Source organism: Erpetoichthys calabaricus, chromosome 2 (genome assembly GCF_900747795.2).
Source record: "Erpetoichthys calabaricus chromosome 2, fErpCal1.3, whole genome shotgun sequence".
Taxonomy (NCBI): Eukaryota; Metazoa; Chordata; class Cladistia; order Polypteriformes; family Polypteridae; genus Erpetoichthys; species Erpetoichthys calabaricus.
The window spans coordinates 177,943,154-177,969,665 of NC_041395.2; the positions used below are offsets into that span (position 1 = coordinate 177,943,154).

The 26,512-nt window shown below is 35.9% G+C and overlaps 1 protein-coding gene across 2 annotated transcripts in view; it reads right to left on the bottom strand.

The window, feature by feature from the left end:
- Positions 1 to 26,512, bottom strand: part of LOC114646581 (arf-GAP with coiled-coil, ANK repeat and PH domain-containing protein 2-like) — a 201,266-nt gene that overhangs the window by 99,616 nt on the left and 75,138 nt on the right. For both annotated transcript variants that reach the window (XM_051923649.1, XM_028794841.2), the window contains exons 3-6: positions 20,114 to 20,233; positions 19,982 to 20,035; positions 19,400 to 19,458; positions 16,680 to 16,863 (exon numbers count right to left, since the gene is read on the bottom strand). In XM_051923649.1, the coding sequence (XP_051779609.1) occupies positions 16,680 to 16,863; positions 19,400 to 19,458; positions 19,982 to 20,035; positions 20,114 to 20,233 (417 nt within the window). The remainder of the gene's footprint in view (positions 1 to 16,679; positions 16,864 to 19,399; positions 19,459 to 19,981; positions 20,036 to 20,113; positions 20,234 to 26,512) is intronic.

A 26,512-nucleotide genomic window follows, 5' to 3' on the forward strand; every position in this document is an offset into this window, starting at 1 on the left:
ATTATTATAGATATATGTATATATATGTATATGTATATATATGTTTATATAACCTCTTTAACACACTACTTCTCCGCTCGAAGCGCGGGTATTTTGCTAGTACAACATAACAAAACCCCACATCTTACATGACTTTGAAAAAAACTGAAGCATGCCGAGTAAACCCACCAGAAACACATGCAAATTCAAGGCAGGGAACACCCGGGACCCCCTTGCTGCGACACAGCAGTGCACCCTCCACGCCACCGTGCCCCCACATGATTAATACATGCTTTAATGCATTTCATCATGAAAATTATATCAAGTATTTATCCTAGCATTCTAAATGTTCAGGGAGCAGGAATATCATGAAACTAATGTATTCTGTGTGGTGATCGCTGCCTGCGCCTCCTCTTAGTGCAGAGGAAGTCAATTTAAGCAGCACATAGTGATTAATATGGCTCGGGGAACACTTAACACAAAGCATTTAATGTGCTACATAACTTATGACGGGGTTTGAGAAAATCTAGCAAATTAAATATTCATTTTAAGATGACGTTTAGTTTACGATGTTCTACTTTAATGACAAATTAGAGAATAAATTCAACATGTCGTCACACTATTACACAATACCCAGGTACATTACACAGTATTGAAAAAAATAAAATAAAACAAGTACAATTTGGCTTGCAGTATTATCCAGTAGTATAGAAACAGTATTTACACATTTGAACATAATGGTCCACATCCGACCTTTTAAAACCAAAGTATCTCTAGACAACAGACACGGCTCATTTTATAGGCAAAAGTTCTTCTGCGTCATCATGTTCAACTTTATCATCTGCTACAGCTTCAGTTTCAGAATGTTCTCTGTTCATTTTCACCGTTCAATGCCTCCACTAACGCATGTACTCCGTTGCATACGTGTTTAGCGGTGAAGCAGTGAAAAAGGTCCCCCCCCTTAAACAGTTTCCTACTGTGCCACATTCTGAACATTGTTTAGGCTATTTAAACCAGTGTTACGAGTATAAGTAAAACCCATATCATAACAAAAATAAAAAACGTTTTTTGGTATAAACCGGTATACCGCCCAGTACTAATCTGTTATTGTATCAAATGTTAAAATCATTAAAGCCTTTGGGTTTAAATGCAACTATTGACAAGACTGATTGGAATGATACTGGATTGCGAGGCAGTCTTCTTGGGAGATTTTAAATATCTACCTTTCACAGTGTTGTCAGTAAATCTCACCTCTGAAAATAGCACTCCCTCACTCTTTTTTATAGATGTGGTGTCCCAACAGGAATCAGTACTGACAACAATTACATTTTTTATGATACTGTTACCACACTGGGTTTTTATGTGTATGATGATGCCACTTTGCTGGAGTTGTTTAAATAAAAAAATATGTAATTTTCTTTGTGTCTCCCTTCTGCATTAAACAAATACAACTGAAATAATTTCTTTACAGTACAACACAGAATACTAAAATATTCTGCCAATCTTATTTATTAAATTTTACTTCAAGTAGGCAGTATGGTGTAAAATGAAGCAAAAAAACTTTGCAGAACTTACAGTACACAACAAATTACTTCAAAATTAATCTTGAAAGAACACCAGATGGGAAAAAAAGAAAACAAAATCCAACAAAACAAGAATTAAAGCCCCTCCTGATTTGTCAACAATTCTAACAAATAACTTCGTAAGATTTAGGTCAAGCATTTACAACAAAATCCAGGATAAAGTGAAGATGACAGCTGGATTAAAATATCCTGCATATTGTATCTGGTATATTTGAAAAGTTTACCTGTTTTGTTGACAAAAAAAAAGAACACCTATATTATGAGATACTGGTTTTTGGCCTAAAAATGAGTGGGCTGATAATTCTATTACTTAGTGAGAATGATGATAAATACTTGTGGTCTGTTTTTATGTAAAACATTCTACACATTCATTTGAAAGTGAAAGGGTTCCTTTACTTGTTAATATTGTTCAAGCAACTCCACTTGGAATAAAGGCATCACTCAATGCTTTTGTAAAGATTAATTAAAATTAACTCGGTAGCTCTCGCGCACTAACTTTCTCTCTCGCACACTAATTCAACCTCTCTCACGCATTTTCGCTCGACTTTTGTCCGGTTTGCCGCTTCATATGCGTGGTCATGGCCAGCGGCAGCAGTTCAAGCAGTGGAGCTCGACAAACCTCCAGCATCATTTAAGTCTCATGTGTGGGAGCATTTTGGCTTCCCTGTTAAATATGTTGATGGGAAAAGGGTGGTGGATAAAACCACCACAGTTTGTCGACTGTGTGGCACGAGGAAGCCCTATGAGACTGGCAACACGTCGGGCATGGCCACTCATTTAAAACGACAACACCCTGATGTGACAGGACCCAAGACGATGGCTGCGTAACAACCAAAGATATCCGCGGCATTTAAGCAGCCCTTTGCTGCCCAATCAGACCAGGCTAAAGCTATTACAAAAGCTATTGGGGTGTTTATTGTTGCAGACATGAGGCCATATTCCGTTGTGCAAAACAAGGGGTTTAAACATATGATACATGTGCTTGAGCCACGCTATGATATTCCGTCGCGCACTCACTTCAGTGACAATATCGTCCCAAGTATGTATGAGCAGGAAAAGTCAAAAGTTATGGCTGAACTGTCCCAGCCATCTTCTGTGGCCCCAACTACAGACGGGTGGACCTCCAGGGCAACAGAAAGCTATGTGACCGTAAGCGCTCATTACATCACAGCTGAGTGGGAGATATGAAGCCCTGTACTGCAGACACGCCCCCTCTATGAGAGTCACACTGGCACAAACCTGGCACACGTATTGACGGAAGCAGTGGCAGAGTGGAGGATAGAGAGGCCCAATACTAATATCCCAGTCACAACAGATAATGCCAAAAAACAAATAAATGCAGTGAATGAAGCAGGACTGGGCCCACAGATAGGGTGCTTTGCACATGCAATTAAGTTAGCATCCCAAAAGGGAATGAAAGTGTGTAAGATGGACCGCCTCCTTGGGAGGATCAGGAAGGTGGTTTCCTACTTCCACCGAAGCTCAACAGCTGCTCATGTGCTTAAGACCAAGCAAAAAATGCTACAGCTGCCTACTCATAAGCTCATACATGATGTCACAACAAGGTGGAACTCCACTTATGATATGTTGGAGCTTTATCTTGAGCAGCAGGGTTAGGGTTAGCAGGTAACTATATACTATGCACTAACAGAAAAAACCCTGAAGAAAAATGTCAGAGACATCGTCACCTTGTCTGATGATGATGTTAAAGTGGCAGAGGAGGTCCTCCAGCTGCTCAAACCATTCAAAATGGTTACAACTCTGTTGAGCACTGAAACTGCACCATTTGTGTCCATGATCCTGCCTCTGAAAACAAGGATCCTACAATCCATGGCCCCAAGTGAGGAAGACAGCACCATCACAAGAGATGTCAAGACTGCCATTAGAGAGGACCTGAAGCCCAGATACACTTCACCACCAACCCTACAGGACTACCTTCACAGATCTACTGCACTTGATCCAAGGTTCAAGTCGTTGTCTCACCTAGACCTTGCCCTACGCCTGAGGACATACAGTGATCTCACTACTGAGATTGTGAGCAGTCTTGGCACTGAAGACTGTGAAGAGGTAAAGAAAATAAATATTTTGAAATTATATATTTTTTATTTTTTATGATAATGTTTTTAGTTAAGTTTATTAAGTTATTTATTAAGTTATTGCCACATTTTAATGTCTATGGAAAAAAAGTTTTAATCAATAATGTAAGTTTCCCTGCAGCATCAATATGCAGCACCAACAGGAGCAGACACATCTCCTCCTCAAAAGAAGTCGGCAATGGCGGAGCTTTTTGGCGAGACCTTTGCACAGAAGGACATGGTCAGCAAGGCTTTTGCTGACACCATCAAAGAGGAGGTGGTATCCTATGAGACAGCAAGCGGCGTTCCAGTCGATGGTGATCCACTGACTTGGTGGAAAAGCAACGAATGTAAATACCCTCACCTTGCCACAATGGCAAGACACCATCTTGCTGTGCCTGGCACTTCAGTGCCTAGCGAGAGGGTGTTCTCAACAGCAGGGGACATAGTTACAGCAAAGAGATCTACACTTTCCCCAGAAAATGTAGACATCCTCATGTTTTTGAAAAAAAATTTGAAATTATAAGCTCAGGTCTGCTTTGCTTTCTTTCTTCTTTTTTGATGATGTGGACATAAGCTAGTTTTTATTTCTCTCTCCATGTTCAAAAGTAAGAAGTAATGATGCCTTAAATTGCATTTAAAGTTGTTTTTTATTGTGTCCACATTAAAGGAAATAGTTATCATGCCCTATATTGCACCTTAATTTGTATTTATATAATTGAGTGGAATGAGTCTTGAGTTGAATGTTTTTTAATGGGCAAAAAATACTTAACTAAATAAATGGAGAGTTAAATTTGTCTTGTCTCTTTTTTTTTGCTGATCCGAAAATTGATCTGATCCATGACTTAAAACCGTGATCCAATTCGAACCGTGAGTTTTTTGATCCGTTGCACCACTAATTAATATGCTCCCATTATTTTGACTATGCTCCTATAATCATAGAACATAAACATTTAAACAGCACTAATACAACTTTCAACTTACAGGTCAGTCCATTACTAATTTGGAAGAATATTTGAGTACATTTTTTGTACAAACATTACAGAACCATTTTGGAAGCTTAAGGTGACTTAAGGTGACAAAATATTTCACATAAAAATAAATTACAAACCAGGAGTTATTAATTACTCACACATCTAAAGTCAAAAATGAATATGCAAAAATGAACCACCACTGTCTTTTATTTAAAAAAAAGAAGACAACGACGACTAGCACTGCAAACAGAACTCAACCGTTTGACTCACCAAGTATAGGGGAGATAGGCAAACCTCCGAGGATTTATGAGATTTAAGATGCTATCATATCTTTACAGAGCAATAAAGAAGCAGGCCCAGATGGATATACAGTCACATTTATTTAAGAAAATGTTGCATAAATGATACCCAGTAATGCTAGTTATGTTCCATCTAAAATAATGCATCAGACATCAACCACACAAAAAAAAAAAAAATCTACTATATTTTACATCATATAGATCAATTTTCCAAATTATGCTTGGAGTTGAAAGAGGTGACTATATGTTAAAATCCTCTTTGAATGGCACTTTACAAAAACATTGGTGAGTAAGAGAACTGTTTTGCTGTTAAAATTAGAGGCCTTAATGATTTAACAAAAGCAAATTAAGAGAACCATTTTGTTTCTTTAGTTTGGTTTAGTGCCACACACTTTGCTGAATAATTCCTGAAATCTTGTGTATTTACATTTTATGAGATTGACAGTTTCAATCCCCATATTTAATAAGCAAACCTCTCATTTGAGGACAATGCATTGTTTCTTCCTGTGGATTAGTGCTGGAATGATGAATATTTAAAAGCATAAATAACTAGCAGAACCTCCCCATCATGCTAGCAGACACTCCAGATGCACAGTGCCCTCTATGTGACCTCTCAGTGCACAGCTGAATACACAAAACTAACATGAAAATTAAATATGCCAATTTTGAGCTGCTGTAATTTAACATTAAGATCAGAATTCATTGTAAACATGTTTTACTGATTTCTTTATGCTAAACATTTACCAAATTACTTGAATTATAACATCCCTGCCACCCACATCTGCAAAGAATTCAGGAAAATTGAATCTTTTTATGCAGATGACATGGTATTTTATATTACCAATCCAAATTCATTATTAACCTCATTAATTATATTGGTGAAGTCCATAGAATTTCTGTGTTTAAGATCAACTAAATAAGTTCAAATGCAACACAAGGTAATGCGTTTCGTTTTCTAATAATGTTTCACAACAGTTCAGTGTGCTCATGTTGAATGGCAAAGGCCCATAAAACTAAAAAAATGATATAAAAGTGATGTAAAGCAGAGGGAGCATTACACACTACCTAACTTCAAATTCTACTGTGGAGATGTAAATATACATAGTATGTGATTCTGCTGGGATGCAGACAAACTTAACTTAGGTATAAGAAAGGAAATCCTGTTCAAGTTCTTAATATATCTTGCTTTGTGTGTCTACTACTACTACTATTTAAAATCAAGTAACCAATTTCTTGTGCTTGCTGCTGTATTAGAAGTAGACATTAAAATATCTTGCACTAATGAAGATATATGCAGCTCTATCACCATCTTTCAAAAAGTTCACTGCAGATGATTTCAGGTAGCAGAGAGAAATAATTTCAAATAAAGAGTACAATTAAAAATTGTCCACTGCATACACTTCTGACAGTTTGACGAAAAAGTAAGGCCATCTCCCCAAATGTGGGTGAAGACATCAAGCATCCATCTCACTTGGTCCCACACTAAGACCATACTGGTTTAAAAAAACATACACACAACAAAAACCCTGCTCCCAAGCTAGTTACATCACCAGTCGAAGAATTATTGGACAGGATTATTTTGCATGATGAAAAATTAGTTGTGATCTTTTGTACTACACTGCCATCTTGTCACTTTGATACTTAAAAAGAAAAAAAGCAACCACCCCATATCTAATCAGTATAAAAAAATTCTGAAAAAGATACTGTATTCTCTTGAAAATGAGAAAAAAATTCCATTTGAGGAACTTACCAAAGCTTCTTTAGAATTTGGCAAAAATTTGTAATCTTTTTTTTGAGCTTTATCATCTATGATATTGACTGAAGAATTAGTTTTCATACAGATATTCATCTTAGAAAATTAGAAAAATGAAAATGGTTTCTTGATAAGCAGAGCACTGAATTATTTCATTTTTATTGAAAAACAATTCAAGTGCAGTACTTCACTATCAACATTCCAAAATCATTTGATTACAATTTAATAGTTAATGCAAAATTGTGCAGCATTGGTCATACACAGCTGCACAGTACTTGCCATGTCTTAGCCATTCTTCGGTTTCCACATCGCCTCCCTGTTAACTAAAAGCTAGATTTTAAAGCAATGTTAATGGCTTCAGATTCCATTACATTTCATAATGCATTTAGAGCTATATTTTTATATTGCTTTACTTTCATTTTTTATGACAAATTTATTTTATATTAAAAAGAAGAACATTACAAGTCCAGTGGTAGGGGTCCCAGGACTCCATGGTGGTAAGTCTACTGGGGTATATAAAATCCGACTGGAGATGCTGAAAGTGCTGGACGTTGTTAGGAAAGAATTGTTAAAGGCTTCTATTCAACATCACATGGAATGCAGGTAATGCCCCTTTGGAATGGAAGACTGTTGTGGTGGTGTCAGTATTTAAGAATAGTGACCAGAAGGTGCATTACAAATACAGAGAAATTACTCTCCTCAGCATCCCAGGTACGGAATATGCAGGGGATATGGCAGGGTAGACTCCACCCGATGGTTGAGCCAGAGATATAGGAGGAACAATGTGGATTCCATCCTGGACGTGGAACAGTAGACCAGCTCGTCTCCTTTGATGGAGGGTGCATGGACGGCTTCTTATGCAGCTGCTCCAGGTTGCATTTCCTCACCAGGAAAAGCAATGTCAGAAAATCATATTCGAGGAGAAATGGAACACAGTCAAATTCATAAGCAAGTGCTGCTTGGTAAGCCAGAGTTGGCCATGATTATGAAATATGTCATTTATAAAACTTCAAGATGCAAACCATTTCCTATTCTTGTCCCAGACAAAGCCATAACCCCCATTCTAGAGAAAGTATAAACAGTTTAGATGATTAAGCTAAAAAGTGGAACAGAAAATATTTATGTGCAATTAAACATAAAGGTATTTACAGTTTAGGGTATTTTTGAAAGATAACACAAATATAGAATAATCAGATGTGAAACCACATTTAATATATCATATTTAATGTTTTAGCTCAGCCACACAGTATTACATTTGACTAGTTTATTTCTGTAACTGTACATTGCCTCCACCTGTCAAGAATCAAGAATCAGTAAAATTTACTAGCACCATCCTCAGTTCTTCTCTTTCTACCATATTCAAAATAGTGACCCAGCATGGAGAAAAAAAAAAGTTTTGTTTTGTTTAATTGCAGTTTATGCCCGTCACACTTACTTATGATATGCTGGTGTACAAAAAAAAATGTAAGGCTTTGCTTTAATAAAAAAAAAAAAAAAGTATACACAGTGCAATAATATAATCTACATGGCCAACATGGAGCAGGCCACTACTGTCTTTGTTCAGCAGCTGGAATCTCACTCCAGTGGTTATGTTTAATGTAACATCACAAAGTAATAGTGGTGAGTGAAACAGCAGAGTTTGCTTTTGCATACAGTTTTATGAAACTGATAAATCTCATGAGAAATGAAGTTAACAACAATAGCATAAAACTCTCTGAAAAGGGTGTTTTGGAGTTTTAAATGATTTTTTAGGGGTCAAAAGAAAAACATTGCTTCTTAAAAGTTTGGCAAAACCATACACACTTTTTCACCCATAACGTTCTGTGAAAAGGGTATAAAAGAAATGGGGAAAAACTGTTTTTTTGGAAACTCAACATGTTAAACACAATGACACCAACAATAACAAGTGTAAAATGTAATGAAAATGGGTTCAGTGATTTTTATATGAGTTTCGTCCAACTTTTCTCTGTTCACTTCACATCTCATCTCTTGTGCAGCTTGGCACCTCATCTTCCAAGAGCAGGACAACTGCCTTTATTTCCCTAATACCGCCAGCCCCATTTCTATGGACAATTACAGCACAGGCTTCTACGGTGGCACTCTTCATCTTGCAGTGTTCATTTGCATGAACTGCATGCTCCTGTTTTTCTGTACAGTCACAACTAAGGCAAAAAGGATGCACTGCCTAAGAATTCTACACTTATTACAGCTTTATTACCTGCAAATATTGAGAATTAATATTTTAATTTTAATATTTTAAGGTTTGGATAATTTCTTTTTCCTTTAATTTCACCAAATTTGAGTCACTACTGTGGGGGGGGGGTGGGATAAACCCCTAAATAATGATACCTAGGCAAATTAACAAATACCTACTGACTTAGATGTACCATTCTGCCAAATTTTAGCTTTTTAGTAGAGACATATACACTGGATGGTGCACTACTAAATGTTTATGTTGAAGTCTACACTGATTACCCCATGATTCAACCTGTGATAAATTGATGGATGATGCTGGCTAGGTTTTAAAAAGTTAATGTCAACAAAAAAAAAATTTAATTAATTGTTAAATATTGGAAGAAAATGATTAAGAATCAACAGGCAAATCTGTCAGAACTATGAAAACTAGGTATAGATAAAGTAAAATGTGTTCCTTTTAGACAGCATTCACCCACTTCTTTTTCTTCTTCCTCTACATTAGATCCCACTTCTATGTGGGATCAATTCAGCATTCACCCACAACATTTGGGTTTTTAATCTTGTATGCAGAGGATAAATATTAACTGATTCAAATACTTTTTCACTCCAGTTGTTGATAATCTTTTTAATTGGGTTTGTTTAATAGAAAAAAATAAGGTTAACCTTAATTATTCACTGTAAATCATTTATGAAGGATTTATTTTAAATGTAATCGAAAGAATCCAATATTTTACAATATATATCATTGTGTAGTTTAGTATTACTGTATGTTTCAGAGTAAGTTTGACCGTTAGCCTGTTTTTTTATTTAATATCATCTTTGCCTGTAATAGCTATGTTTAAAAAAAAAAAAAAAAAAAAAAAAAAAAAGACTTGCTTCCTTCTTGGGAGATTAAAAAAAAGTTGACCTGAAATGCTATCATAATTTATTTAAACCATTACCATTAGAAGCATTAAAAACATAAAACAAAGATATGTCTACCTGAGGCAGAATACATTGCTGTGGGCCTGCCCAGGGGTGACTGTACTATACAAGAGCTGAAATTGTACCGAATTAAAACAGTCTATATAATTAATTTGCAGAATCAATTTTAGTTATTCAGATATCTATGAAATTAGCTATTAGATATATACAGTAGGTAGTTTGCAAAGGGCCTCTCTGTACTGACCATAAACAGGTCCTGCCCTAGTCTCGATTTATCACACTTATTCATTATGTAGGTGTGAAGACAGACGGGAGACAGGCAAATGTTGGAAAGATTTACATGGACTAGATCTTAGGTTTAATGAATGTGAAGCTTAACTTACCTCTGCACACACTGTTGACTACATAACTAGACCTTTACAATTAATGACAGAGATGCTTCAATCAGAATTTTAAAGGCCACTGCTGACTTTTATAAAACCTCACACTTGCAACTAAACTGAACTGTAGGTCATGTGTGTTATTTGGTTATTTGTTTCCAATAACAAATGAAATGTTGCAGGGTTATTGTGCAGTAACTATAAAATAAAACATTATCACAATAAATACAAAAAGCAGTTAAACAGCTTTTAATTTCTAAAACATGTACATAAAATATTTAAAGCTTAAAAAAGCTGGACTTAATCACAACTGAAAATACTAATAAAATACAGTTGAGGAAGTCATTTGAAAACAAAGTAGCAGATCACTACATCAAAAAGAAAACAACTCTTAGCTAATAAGCCTATTGGGCATAAGCAATAAGTCCACATTCTCAAATAAAATTTGGCAGTTCACTGACAAAAAAATAAGTGTTTTACCAAAATAAACATTACAATGATATATTTTTACTAATAAAAATACACTGTATATAATATATGACATATACTGTACATACAGAAGAAGTAAGAAAATGCCAAAATAAAAAGAATGGCTTGTTCACATTCACAAAAACACTTACAAAGCAGTGTTTAGTCGAATTATCTAATGTATGCATTATTCTTTGTAAAACAAATCAGTCACCAAACACTAGTATATACAGTAACTATTTATCTCAAATCTCCAATAATTGATAAACATTAATCACACACTTCGAAAAAGACTACGACACAAATAATTGTAAGAAAACTGACTACCAACAGTTCCTTTAAGTTTTCCTTCTTAACCAAATAAACAAAACTCAAACAGTCCCCTTAAACAACAACTGGTCTAAAACAGAGTGATTGCTTCTAGTTTAGAAGAGTAATATAAACTCAACCTTTTCACTTTAATTGAAAGAAAAAATGGAATGTCTCAACCTCTTTAAAGCAGGTGTTTTTATTCTTTTGCTTGAGACTGACTATACCTGGACAGTACATTTATCCGTCTTTCCCACCTACTGGACAATCCCTCAGACCCCTTGCTGTGAATTTATTTCTCCAGTTTGTTTATTGTGGAAGTGACTATTTGGACCTCCTTGCTCCTAAAGTCAATGTGGCTTCTCTCTTGTAACAGGTTGCCATCCTGCAACATGAGTAAAAGCGCATGTCCTCAAGTTCCGTAATTCTTTGCCTAAGGGAGTATTACTGTCCTCAAACTGCAACCTTAAGATCGGCCAATTTAGAGAATACAATTGAGTTATCTGAACCAGAAGAAGAAAAAAAAAAAAAGTCAGGTGTGTCAAGTGAGAGGCTGCTATACCAGCCGATGAATGTGTGCAACACTGTGATTACATATGTATAAAATTAATTAGCATAGTTCATGTATAGTTGTTCCAGGGTGGCAACCTACCATGGTTTGAGTCATGTTCATGTACACACATTAACAAGATTGTGATTTATAAAGGCAAATTTTGTAGAAATATATGTATGCCAGGATTTATAAATCTGACTTTTTTTTTTGCATGTACAATTTCCCAGTTTTTGATGTACACATTTTCATGCTGGAAATATAAATTGTAGTCTCTAAATTAAAATACTGAAACATAGTATCAAATATGCATTCTGTGTTTACTGTAAAGAAAATAAAATCACTACTTATATTAAAACATTTGTTTAAATCATTAAATGTTACTTAAATTTGTATATCAGCTCTTACCTACAAATAACTTTCACTTGTAACAGCATTCACTCTGTAATGTTTGAGTGTATTGACTGACTTCAACATTTACATTAAGAGCTATTATTGTCCCACAAACTAGCTAAGTATGGAGGCTTCATTTTGGTGATCCCACATGGAGGGCACAGAAGTCCCTGTTATCAGAAATGGTTGTTTCCTTACAAAGAACTAAATGCTGACTGGAATTTTTGCAGATGATGCCATACAACTATCATGATGTGTCCTTAGCCTGTGTCCACTGTCTTGCATTTTATACTGAGAATACATAAAGCCGGTTTAAATGTTGCTCAGAATAACGTGAACATAATATACTGTAGTTCCAAACCTCACTAGTTGTTTTGCTCCGATTTTTTTCAAATCACAGATGGACAGTTTATCTACTTACCAAACACTAGACACTACAATTTTCCATTTTTTCAGCATGAAGTAGCACTGGGCCATAGATACACTGTCCAGAATAAGAGTGCCTCTCACTGTCCCGTGAGAATTTGATTTATATGAATTTTAAACAGGCATGGTAAATAACTAAAGTACTGGGCAGTATGTTTTCATTTAAAAATCCATTAAGTTACATTTTCTATCTCAATTATTTAATTTCTCCAACTTTATTAACTTGGGTGTAGGACAAAATTTTAACCTGCACCTGCGAAATACCCACAAATATATTTTTTCAAAACTGTGACAGTGTATGTAAGGCAATATTTTCCCACCCTCTGGGCTGAAGCCACACCAAAGGAAAACTGTACTATACTCACATATTTGTACACAAATATATGATTTCAGCTGTCTTGTTTGTCTGGTCAGTCCAATTGGTTGATCCTCAACCTGTGCAACAATGGATATGTGTTTGGTCTTAAGTGACCGCGCCCCCCCCAAACCCCCACCACCATACCCCGACATGTCAGTGACTGTCTTCTGTGTTTTTTTGTATTGTTAAATACCATAGACTCTGGTACCTTTCAAAGATTTGTAGATCTACATTTCCTTCTTGCCAAGATGCTCTGGCCTGTGATTTAAGTTTCATGATTAGACTCCATTCTTTCACGTGACATTTGTTGCAAATATGAACACAAACAAAAAATGCTAAAATGCTTATTTTTAAAGTAGGTTTGTGGGCTATGGTTAATGACAGAAATACAACATTTTTGTTAATAGTACCAAACACAAACAAAGTCATCAAGCAGAAACAGGCCTGAAGCACAGAAGTTACTACTGTATGTCCTTTATAGGGCAAACCCAACTTGTTAGTAGAAACCTAGCACTAATTGTAAACCTGTTCCTTTCTTTAATTTCCCTTCTTTAATTCTTGTACATAGAAGGTCCTTTTACAAAATTCTCATCGTTTCTTTTATTTGTTCTTTTAACTGTATTGGATCAGAGGCACGGGAGCTCACCATTTTTAAAGTGTTGGCATGTGATGGCATTGTTTGACTGGAAACAACCTCTGCTCATATAAACATGGCTGCATCCATAAAATGACAGTAAAACAAACAAAACAATACGGAGTGAACTAAAAATCAAATTACAAAATGGTTAAACAAAATTCAATAACCTTAAAGTACTTCAGAGCTGAGCCAATACAGAGCACAAAAAGTACAGACTCATGTAATGTACAAATACACTTACTGAAAGAAATGGAAACAAGCATTCAAAGTGCATCCATGGTATGAATCCAAGAATAAAAAAAAAAGACAGATTATATTTCAGCAGCAATGGCACAGTACAGACTTGTGCTACCAAACCCAAACTTTCTTCCTAGATGTGGCCTACTTGGTAGACAAACAGGAACAGATTCTGGACACAATGAAGAAATCATATCTTTCAGCTAGCCAGAAAGAGATACTGACCTTGGCCAGGAACACAAACTACTGTCCACCTTGTTCTACTTATCACCACTACTCTCACCAGGGAAAGCAGTACAGAAAATCATAGGATTTTATCCATGACATCACATGTTTACAGTCTGAACTGTTTACCATACAGGAACCAAGACTGTGCACGATATAAACAAGTAGCCACATTCAATCACTGTCCAGATAACCTAACCATAGTAGGAAGCTTGATTATTGCTTAGCTTACTTCTTACATTCTCTCATTTCCTATCCAGTTAAAAGTGATTTTTTAATTAATCTATATACTCTTGGCCATTAATAAATTTAGAGTTAAGCAGGACTGTGCTATAAAGGACAAGTAACAAATCACATATTTACAACTAAATTTGACACCTTTTTCACAACTTTCAAATAAAAAAAAAAATGTCAGATTTGGTTTAAAGGCAATGTTGGTGGCGAACGAAAAATAGATGAAAAAGCAAAAGCATAAACATTTAAGCTTCAGAAGCAATCAGCTGATTAACACTCTTGCAAAACAGGATGCCGCTAGAGTGAAAAGTAAGTAAAAATTCTTTTTTTGTTCACATTAACTTGTGCTCACTGGGGTGTACTAAAATAAATACAGTAGTGTATAGACAAGCTTTGGCAAGCTCTTTTTTCATCCAAGTGCACTTTTAAACTGATGAATAGATGGAATTTATCTCTAAATTCCCAACATCTGGGTAACATATATTTCTCACTACTTCAGCCATGGCTTGCTTAAATGCCACTAGAGAGGTTACACTTAATCAACAAGACAAAACACAATGAAAAAAGACAACTGATATAAATGTGCTGCTAAAGCCAGTCTTTTATAACATTAAACCTGGCAACACAATCCTAAAGACAGATGTGGGTCACAGTGTCCATTAATACAATTAACTTGTACTTTCCCCACATATGTTAAGAAGCATTCCTGCTAAGGCCATACTAATAAACTCATACTTTCCCACAGACCCTTTTCTTTCCCTTATTTTGAAAGTCATGGTAAATATCAGATACTCAGACCTGTGTCAGTTTGAAATCACCAACCAACCTGACCTGCAGGTTTTTGGGGATGTGGCAGGAAAACCACAAACACAGAGAATAAACCACACACACTAGGAGAACATGCAGACTCTATAGTGGGAATAACCAGGCATGACCATCAAACCTAGGATGCTGCATCCATGAAGTAGCAGCACTACCAACTGTCTCTCTACACACTTTGAAAAATGTTTCATTTTATTTAAATGTTTAATTACTCTGACCAATTAATTTCCATAACATAGAAATGCTTTTGCAAACTGCACTTTTCAAAATGATCATATGCTCTTTCATAAACAGGATGCATTACTTATTTAATGTCTACTATACAGAGGTGTATTTTTAAATATACATTATATAGAAGGATATGGAATTCCTATATACTGTAATGTTAAAAATACTATACTGTACAATGAGGATGTACTTAAATTTGCTACAAAATTTTCAGTGACCAAATATGAAGAAAAGGTGGCATTTTAATACCCAGTATAAAAAGAGTGAAGAAGAGCTTGGTATTATTTACTTATAAATTACTCCACTGATATATTTTGTTGTTGCAAACAGACTATCTGAGCTATTACAGGGCAACTTTTTAGCACACTGCAAACCACAAAAGTATGATTCTATTCTCACCAGTGACTCGCTGTTTGATCCTGAGTAACTCAAAAATCCTTCCACAAACTTCACTGAAGAAGCTACCCAACTTACTTTTCTCTCTCTCTCTCTTGCGCTGACTTTCTCTGATCCTGACGTAGGAGGATTGAGCAGGGGGGCTGTTCGCACACCTAGACGATACGGACGCTCGTCTAAAAATGCTGAAAGATTATCTTCACGTTGCTACCTTCTGTGCAGCTGCTTCGTGAAGCGCCATGCTGCACGGTGCTTCGCATACTTAAAAGCACGAAGGGCACGTATTGATTTTCGATTGTTTGTTTTTCTCTGTCTCTCTCTCTCTCTCTCTGCTCCTGACGGAGGGGGTGTGAGCTGCCGCCTTCAACAGCTTTGTGCCGCGGTGCTTCGCATACTTAAAAGCCAAACAGCCCTATTGATTTGTTTGCTTTTCTCTATCTCTCTGACATTATCTGCTCCTGACGCGCACTCCTTTGAAGAGGAAGATATGTTTGCATTCTTTTAATTGTGAGACGGAACTGTCATCTCTGTCTTGTCATGGAGCACAGTTTAAACTTTTGAAAAATAGACAAATGTTTGTTTGCAGTGTTTGAATAATGTTCCTGTCTCTCTACAACCTCCTGTGTTTCTGCGCAAATCTGTGACCCAAGCATGACAATATAAAAATAACCATATAAACATATGGTTTCTACTTCGCGGATTTTCTTATTTCGCGGGTGGCTCTGGAATGCAACCCCCGCGATGGAGGAGGGATTACTGTATTCATAACCTGGAAATCACATCTGACTAATATAGCATATTCATTTTTAAAAGAAGCAAATAAATTTAACTTATCATAGGTATAATTCTCCAAAAATTATACTTAGTATCAATTTAATCACAAATTACTATTTGAACTCTCAATAACAAGTGCATCTACAAAGTAAAAAGTATACAGCTTGAGTGTGACAAGGAAAATTAAATGAAACAAGTAGTGGGGTTCTACCAATGAGTGATTGTTAATTTAATTTAAAAAAAAATTAATTAAATTTCAATGAGTGAAGTTCACAACAGTGAGGAATTTATTGTGACAATGTTAATACACTTAGAAATAAAAAGTTATGTTTTTCTGGCAACCAGTTATGCAGTGCAAAAAATTACCACCTAAGAATTTGATACATTTAGACTGTCAATTGAAAAAATTCTAACGGTAATGGCGAATATACATTAGTTGATCATCCTAACATGACTAACCTGAAGCACGTAGTCCAAGGCAATGTGTCTGAAACATTTGCGAGTTGCAGTCAAGACACTGGTAGCTTCTTCAACTTCATGTTGCTTGTTCCGAGGTGCTTGTGCATTCTTCACCAAGGCGGTTTCCTTCTCTTCACTAACTTTGTCAAACTGTTTTTTGGCATCTTTGAACTTTCTCAGGTCTCTGTACAAAAATAATTTTAACTGTTTTATAATCCATCTTTTGCTGTTTCAATTATAGCTATGTACATGCATGTGAAGTTAAGGACTCAAGGAATTTCTCGTGAATGGAATATTGACCTCAATGCCTGGTACACACAAATATGTTGGGTCAACTTAACATTGAGCATTAAAATGACAGCTTATGCTTGGATGTTCAGAGGATATTGCTGGACAATCCCAATAAGACTAATGAGAAAGATCAGTGTGTGCAAATGGAGTACACAAGCCCAGTTTTTAACCAGGGCTTAACGTCTGTACAGGAGCAACACTAATAGCTATGCAACCAAGTACGAAACATATATATGTCTAAATTAGATTATGGTATAAAGCAGAGTATTTTACACATGACAGATTTTTTAGCTGACAACAATTTGCTTGAGCTCATACCATCAAATAAACATAAGGCAGAAAAAGGTCATCATTATTTAGGTGTGAAAAGCACTGTTAAATAAGAATGCCTCCAAAGTCCATTGTATAACTGAGAAGTCAGTCCAGTACATCCTGCTTTAGAATCAATGAACACAGGAAGTACTAAATTTGAGATTTACCATGGGACCACTCGTGTAGTATTGCACTCCTTAGCAGGTTCACTTAAGGCAAGAAATTTTCTGTTGTGCTGACCAACCAGTAGCCTCAGCCAACAGTAAGGACCTGCTGTTTAAAAACATGCTGTAATTTTAGAAATTGATGGAACAATTGTGCTACAGTGATGCCACAAACAGAAGTGAGTACATTTTCAGCACTAACAAAACCAAGAAAGAGTGCATCAGTGCTGATAAAACATACAGCTTTTACAATTTTGCTAATGAAAATAGTTTAAGTATTTTTCACAATGGACTGGCTCCTAGTCCTAAGTTGGTCATCTTCTTGAGCCCACTGCTGCCAGGATAAGATGAACTGGAAGGCATTAATAAAAACTGATCTATAACTTGTAGTGTATTCTCTCTCTCTCTCTCTCTCTCTCTCTCTCTCTCTCTCTCTCTCTCTCTCTCTCTCTCTCTCTCTCTCTCTCTGACATGCTGCAAGGTGCTTCGCATACTTAAAACCTCAAAGGGCACGTATTGATTTTTCTCTGTCTCTCTCTCTCTCTCTCTCTCTCTCTCTCTCTCTCTCTCTCTCTCTCCCTGCTCCTGACGGAGGGGGTGTGAGCTGCCGCCTTCAACAGCTTTGTGCCGCGGTGCTTCGCATACTTACAAGCCAAACAGCCCTATTGATTTGTTTGCTTCACTCCTTTAAAAAGGAAGATGTTTGCATTCTTTTAATTGTGAGACGGAACTGTCATCTCTGTCTTGTCATGGAGCACAGTTTAAACTTTTGAAAAAGAGACAAATGTTTGTTTGCAGTGTTTGAATAACGTTCCTGTCTCTCTACAACCTCCTGTGTTTCTGCGCAAATCTGTGACCCAAGCATGACAATATAAAAATAACCATATAAACATATGGTTTCTACTTCGCGGATTTTCCTATTTCGCGGGTGGCTCTGGAACGCAACCCCCGCGATGGAGGAGGGATTACTGTAATCTGATGATTTTTCATTATAAATCGATAACTTTTATATACTATTGATAAAATTCATTGTTTCTACATAAAAATGCGGTAATTTTACTTACAATGCAAATGCAGTAGTAGTAGTAGTGTGCACAGTGAGTGAGCTTGTGTTTAGTACAGCAGCTGACATTTTTAATTAGAAAAAGAATAGATGAAGAATATGTCTTTATTGCTTAATTTAACTAGCCTTATTTTTATTAAGAGCCAAATGTGTTAACTTTACATGTAAACATGTTAAGCATGTTAGCCTTACATCTTCTTGATAAACATGAACATTTTTTTTAAGAACCACGGCTTATAATTATGACAAGCAATTTTCTTTTCTTTTATGGCTGTCTTTACATTCATTAGTTTAAAAGGTATTTTTAAGGGGATATTACTTATTTCAGTATTTTTTTAGGGTCAATGAACAATAATCATGTAGAATTTCATTTTTTAATAAGTAATGAACAGATTACACCTGTGTCCTGCAGTTTAACTGAAAAAGATACCATCATAATGAACAATGTTACTATACAGTTGGTTATACAGCAATTTACTGTAAAAAAAAAAAACAAAAAAAAAACATTTAAAAGTAAAAAGAACACAAGTTAGAATTATACAATTCTAGTAAGAATGAAATCAGGGATTGGTACAAAATATAAAAAGAAACCTGATAGCATTGCTCATTTTAATATATTCAAATATAAATGAGACTTTGTGCTACACTTTGGACATGTAATGGGTTCAAGGTCATATTTTAATCCAGAATATTTTTAGTTTCAAGTGCAAATCTCAGATCGCAAAATTCTCACATTCAATAGAAGTATGAGCCAGAAAGTGATGGTGGACAAGACAGGAGAAAGAGGCCAGTCAATTTTCACAAACATGCAAACTCTAATTAGCACCAATCTGCAATGCACAACCAAAAGAGCCTGAGCACCTAACACATTTATACATTTGGCTACTTACTCTTTCACAAATGTCTGAAGCTGAGATTTAATCGATCTCTGTGCTTGGTCAAACAGGATCTATATTAAAAAGAAAAAAATAACACATACGAAATAATACCCAGTTAATTTTCAACAGTAACTCATTTCTACAATAAAGAACACCACAACACAATTGAAAAGGAATGTAAAAACCTGAAACTATACAGTAAAGGAAAGCTGTATTGTCCCTTTACAATGAGATATATGGCAACAGTGCAAAATTAAGCAACTAATAACACTACTGTAAAAATGACACCATGAAATTTTCACTTGTGAACTGGGTAAGGAGTCTCACTCATACCGCATTCTCCAGTACAATTGTCAGTATAAAGTACTGCCTGTCTCTGGCAGCTCATTTCTGTGACAAATGTTTATAATCTCAGCAACAAGTTCCAAAATACAAAAAGGAACGTGTATGTTATAGTTTGTGATACTCCCAAATGTGGTACAAAGGTGAAAGGAATAAAATGTCTTCATGTCAGCCATAGGTCTTCTGTGATTAGCCACAAGCATACAACACAAAGGGACATGAGAAGGCTAAAAACATTTTATCTGCACTTACTGTATGGTAGTTTATCATCTCCTGTAAATTTTCAGCAAACTTCATAAGGCTTTCCTAAATAAAAGAGAAACAGTTCACTTTTGTAGAGAAACAGAATGAACAAGCCAAAAAAAATAGCATGGTACAACTTACTTCAATAACCTGATCCTTGGAAGACTGTTGTGCCAGTTCACGGATTCCATTTACAAACTGCTTGCTTGCTGTGTTGTATGCCTTTCCAGCATCAATCATTCCAATAGACAACTTTACCAGCTATATTGATAAAAGACAGGGAGATAGAAAGAGTTGGAGAGATATGGGTAGATTAAATAGAGCTGCTAAGAGACTGCAACACCACACTGTAATGTTGTTTCACATCATCCCATCTTAAAGTGACAGGACCCTGCCTATGCTGCTACGTACTAATTCATTGTGTTAAAAAAAAAAAAAAAAAAGCTAGCTGCTTGTGGCCTACCTGTAGTCCTCTGAACACATCATGGTGTAGGGTGCGACAGGACAAGCTATACTCTAATATAGATCTGTTGTGGGAAGGCAGGTGTATACAGCTAGCAAGTAGATAGATTATGGATACCCTGTTAAGGTTTATGGAGGACATGTCAATATCAGTGAGGTACAACACAACATAAAGACAACATAAACTAGATCAGGACCAACCCATTAAATCAATGGTAGAACAAGATCAAATTAATGATTAGAGTGCCTGTTTCTCAGAGCTTTGATGGGTGATGCAAGAGTTTAGAATGGAGAAGAAAAAAAAATAGAAAATAATGTGATGCAAATAATTTCTGCCTTTAAAATGAAAAGGCTCTCCAGCACTTCTGATCCCTTGGAACTCTGAAAAATAAACAATCAGTCATTTGCAGACCCCCTTAAATAGAAAATTAATATAAATTAGCTGGATATGGATGATTTTTCCAGTTAAGAGACCAACACAGTTGCTATAAACTGGAAATGTACTGAGTGAGTGAGTGGCTTTTTTGGTCTGTAATGCAAAGTGCATATGTTGTGGAAGATATAGAACACTACTGAGCCAGCAGACATATATAAACGAAAGACCAGTGTGTGTGTGTGTATATATATGTACTTTTACATTTTTTCGTCACTTGCATACAACTCACTTTTCTCTCTACAAAAGACCTGTGTACAGCAAATGCCAACAACGTCATGATAATGACACAGAGAAGAGACATAACATCAAAACGAAGCAATCACCTCGGCTCAACAACATGCAAGTGTAACATAAATAAAGTATTCAAGCGAGTACTGAACAGAAGGAAAATTTAAAAGTAGTCAAAAGATGGAAAACAAAGATCTGATGCCTTTCTGGGCATCACTACACAGGATGGACACATTGACCATTAGGTGGGGTAGAATTTTCTACTTAAACTGCTACACTAAGCACTCTTTTTTCTTAATCCTCAGTCCTGTTTGTTTAGGTCTTTTGCCTCTATAACTCCCACCTGATAAACATGTTGTCTGGCTCACTTGCCAATCCAATTTCATCAGCTAAATCACCAGAACCCCAAACTGGGATGACTTCTGAAGTCAATCAGACTACTGAACTGTAACAGCATTTTGTCTTGTTGGCTCGAATATTGCTTCAATATGGCTAACATACTCTTACTCCGTTCCCGTTTGTCAGGACATCCTAAGATCCTACTGCTGTCTTTTGGTTAGTTCATCCTACTGTACATTCTACATCCTGTACTTATTTCCTGATAATAAACAACTGCTCTTTTGTATGTAGCGGTCCTCAGTAAACTATGAGTGGTTTTGCCCAAATGCATTTTATTTACAACTTCATTGTCACGTGCTCAGATCCAAACTGAAGCACTGAATGTATGGCGTTAGCAAAGCAATTTTTCATGTTTTCTCATAGGTTTCTTTTCACATCCTAAAGATGTACATAAAAAGAGTTGATAGGCAACCTGTGATGCCCAGTAGACTAGTAGTCCACCTAGAGTTACTTTTTATGTGGTGCCAATTCCTGTAGGACTGGCTCCTGCCTTCTACATACCTGTACTGGAAGAAATAGGTGGATAAAAAGAAAACCAAACCATATTTAATAATAATGACAACACATCCTCTCTTTCAAAAAGGACACTTAATATGCAAAAAAAAACTGTCTAGAAATGCATGTCTCAAAAATTAGCCCATGCCTAATTCATCATGTAATCATGCTCATACAGCATTGTACATTCAGCTAGAGTGCGATATAAGGTTGCAGTCTTTTGAACATGGACACATTATTTGCTCATTATATGAAGTGGTTTTATTGAATCATATTGTTAATACATGTAACTGTTAATCCAATAAGACTGTTACACTTATTTTTAAAATATACTTACCTGTTTCTGCTTAAGGCTCCCTTTTTTGGAGGAAAGATCAAAAGAATGAACGAACTAGCAAAAGAAATCCAACTACCTGCTGTATTTGGTCTCTTCACTAGAGTCTATATCAGAAATATATCCAAAGTTGAGTCCCATTGTAGACTAAATGCCAGTCCATCAGTAGGCTCTAACACACACACACACACACACACACACACACACACACACACACACACACACACACACACACACACACCAGAGCATTTCTAGAATCAACTAAAGATAACGTGATGTATGCTTTTGAAATTTGGTAAAACTGGACCCTTTAGAAGAAAATACTCAAATAATCTACTAGGATATATGCAATTAAGGTTCTTCACTGTCAAAAAAAAAAAAAAGATTGGAAAGACACTAACACAATGAAGACTAATAACTGACTTTCACTTATCTCTCTATTATAAAAAGAAATCCTGTCCTGGAAAGCAAATGCAAGACTACGATATGTGATAATCTCGGACGACATTTTAAAGATCCGCGAGACCAAGGAGACTTGCCACGGTGCGTCTTGCGGGGACTGTAAACATGAGACTTGGTGCCAAGAGAATGTCCCAGGGCCGTAGCAAAAAGGACAGCGGCTGTACAGGCTTTAAAAAGATCGAAGAGCAGCCCCCCACCCCCACCCCCTCGAACGCGAGCAGCATTATACATCTAGCAAGAAAGAATTCAACCACGCCCAGGGCCAGAAATAAAAGACAGGTGTTGCTTTTACAATGTTACGCAAGACCAGGCAGTAAGCCATCATTTAAAACAAGTCAACAGACCTCTAAGCTAGCAGTTGTTGGATTGCTTTTGGCAGGCAAGCATCATGTGCTACCAGCTCTTAATACAACAACATGCGACAGGTAGAAGAGGCAGCTAGAAAGTATCAAAAAGACAGCTATTGATCCAAAGGCATATCCTTTGCGTACATTCAGCCGCAACACCCTTCACAACACAAGCAGCATTATACGTCTGGCAAGAAAGAGATGTAACCACGCGCGGGGCAGGAAATAAAGAAACAAGTATTGTTTTTAAAGTAAAGGTGAAAATAATGCATATGTAACAATTCCCAAGAAAATGACAATCTCTTTAAATTGTTGATTGCCTGCCTAAGGTAAAGTCATCCCTAATGAATGGGGATGTGGGAATGAGGGGTCCTTTCATCGGATTAGAGTTATTTCAGATGTGGAATGGCAAAATGGGGGAGGCAGCTTGATGAATGAGGTCTCCAGGACTTAAAACAAATCCAAATCATATTATGTGATATCATCTAATGTGAAATTCTACTCTGTACTTCTAGAATTTTTTTATATGGTATTGAGGATTTATTCTGTTCTATGTATTGTACTGTATTGTATTGACCCCCTTCTTTTTGACACCCACTGCACGTCCAACCTACCTGGAAAGAGGTCTCTCTTTGAACTGCCTTTCCCAAGGTTTCTTCCATTTTTTCCCCTACAAGGGTTTTTTTTGGGAGTTTTTTCTGGTCTTCTTAGAGGGTCAAGGCTGGGGGGCTGTCAAGAGGCAGGGCCTACTAAAGCGGCATTTCTTGTGTGATTTTGGGCTATACAAAAAATAAATTGTATTGTATTGTATATCCGGTAAACCAAACACGGGGGTTGGCGAGCGAAGTGAGCAGGGGATGGAGCCCCCTAGTAATCTACAATAGAATTTTGCTACAGTAATAATTTAAAACTAAAAAACATATTATCTTGTCTTATGTCCCAGACACACCACTATATAGCTGAGACTGCAAACACTTATTCTTTTGCCAGTCAAATGGTTAGTTCCTTGGCATCTGAGGAAAAAAGAAAACTTTATGTTGACTGGCATGTTTCTCATATTAACAAAAAGACCCTCAAACAAACAGGACCACATTATTTAATTATTTCTGGCAAAGTAATGCAGTACAGTGTCAACATGTATAAGGTCAGCTTGGGTGTGCCTAGGGAATCTGCTACACATAACTACAAGAAATCAGCACTGGGATTATGAATTCTCCATTTGCTTGAGGTACTGAACAATCACTTACCTTGCTTATTGGGATGGAAAGTATATAAATCCAATTCTTTAATTGAAAAAAAAAATTGTACTGCTACTTAAAAATTATTAACTGCCTGAATCTTTTTACGTGTATCACGGCACACCCTTGCAGCAAATATAATTAATAAGTGGTACATCACTGTGATTTATATTTTTAAATAATTATGAAGACACATTACTTTTGCTCTATTTACATATATTTTTGCCTGCATATATCTACATAAGTAAAACTACTTCAGGTTGTACTTTGAATATGACATGATCTATGAAGCAAGGTCCTTTTAAATGTAGAGATAAACTAGAAAACAAGATTACAGCTCAAGGTCATAAAAATCTTTCATTAATCAGAAGTTTGTTGGAATTTTTCTGTTTACTGAGAGAGGAAGAGAAAAAGAAAAAGAAAGAATAAGGAGCAAAATTGAAATTGTATAATTTTTGGACTCATTTTTGTAAATAATGTTTCAATAAAGCAGAAAACCTTTGACACTTGTTTACTAATTCCCTCATGGGCAGTCTATTTATTACAATACTGTATTTTAAATGTCCGAGAGCTGTCTTATTGAAAGTTAAAAGCTTATCTAGCGCTTATGCATTTTTTTCCCCAGGACCATGTCACCTGGACATAGCCTGGAAGACAAATTCCAAGTCTCAAACAAAACACTAGCACATGTTTCTGTTCTTGTAGAAGAGTCCTCGGTTTGATATTTTTGATACGTGACCTTCACAACTGTTTGCTTCAGCAAGTAAAATCACAATTTAAATTCAAGATACTGTGTAAAAAAATTTAAATATGCAATAATGCATATTTCATTATTTCTGACAAAATTCAGACCTCATTGTTTTTCTGCTTCACCAAGTTTACAATTTAAAGAGAAATTAACACAATAAAAGCAACCAAAGTGTTTAGTACAGACAAATTTACTAATAATTACATGTATCAAAAAGTGTTTTCATTTAATAAACAAATAATACATATTGGCACATTAGACATGTTTCGAAAAGGCTATTTAGCCCAAAAAAGCTTGCCAATTATATCCACCTAATTTCTCCAAAATAGCATGAAGTCTAATTCTGAAGGCTCCTAGTCATACTCTCTACTACACTACTAGATGTCTATGTTTCTCTGTTAACTGTTGTAGATGGACAATAAAATGGATGCCAATGCATCCTAAACCTCTGTTTATTTCATTACATTTTCCAGTAATACAAATTTAACCTCCCCTTAAAAATGACCAAAAAATGTTCTTATTGAAAAATAACTTCCTTATCAAAGTCATTTGTATTTGTTGTCCGTGGCAGAAAGCAATTCTCTACTCTCTCTTACACAACCCCAAAAGTACTCAGTTAACATTGGTCTTTCTTACCCTTTCTTTTACACACAAATAACAGGAAAGTAGTATACTATTCTTGAAACTGGGGGCAGGTTACATAGGCCAACAAGCAGTACTTCCCTTCTATTAACTTAAGAGAGTTCTAAGGATAAGCCATGGCCACTGTTTAGCAACTAAGAATTTACGTACTACTGGCCAAGAGAACTTGTGATCTAGGCCAGGTTTTTTTTAACCTGTTTTCTTCTATTAGGTGAATGTAACTCTGATGCTGGGGGTGGAAAACAAGGTGTTACAGAAAGTTTATGCACAAGAGTTTGTCTTAATTTTTTCTATGTATGCCTTTTTTTTTTTTTTTTTTTTTTAATGTATGAACAATAGTGTGGTTTGATATGAATTAAATATTACAAAGCCTAAAATTTCCATGGTTTTAATTTACAAAAATTCTCAATAGCTTGATTTTCATGTGTGACAGAAAAGGGGATTTGTAAATAGTAATATGAATTTTGTTACCTAACTGATTTATCTCACCATGTGCACATATTTATTACAAATTAAAACATTATTATTTCAGTGCCATGTAAGACCAAAACAATTCAGGGGATATTTTCATTTACACAAACTCTGTAAAGCCTGTTTTAGCGAGATTGCATCAGTGCATGAAAGAAACATTAAGATGATTAATAACATGCAAGTTAAGTATGTAATATTTAATGGACAGGTTAAAATCCTCAAATTCCAACAACACAAACTGCTATAGCTTTAATTTTCCAAATCTTTCCCTCCTTTTT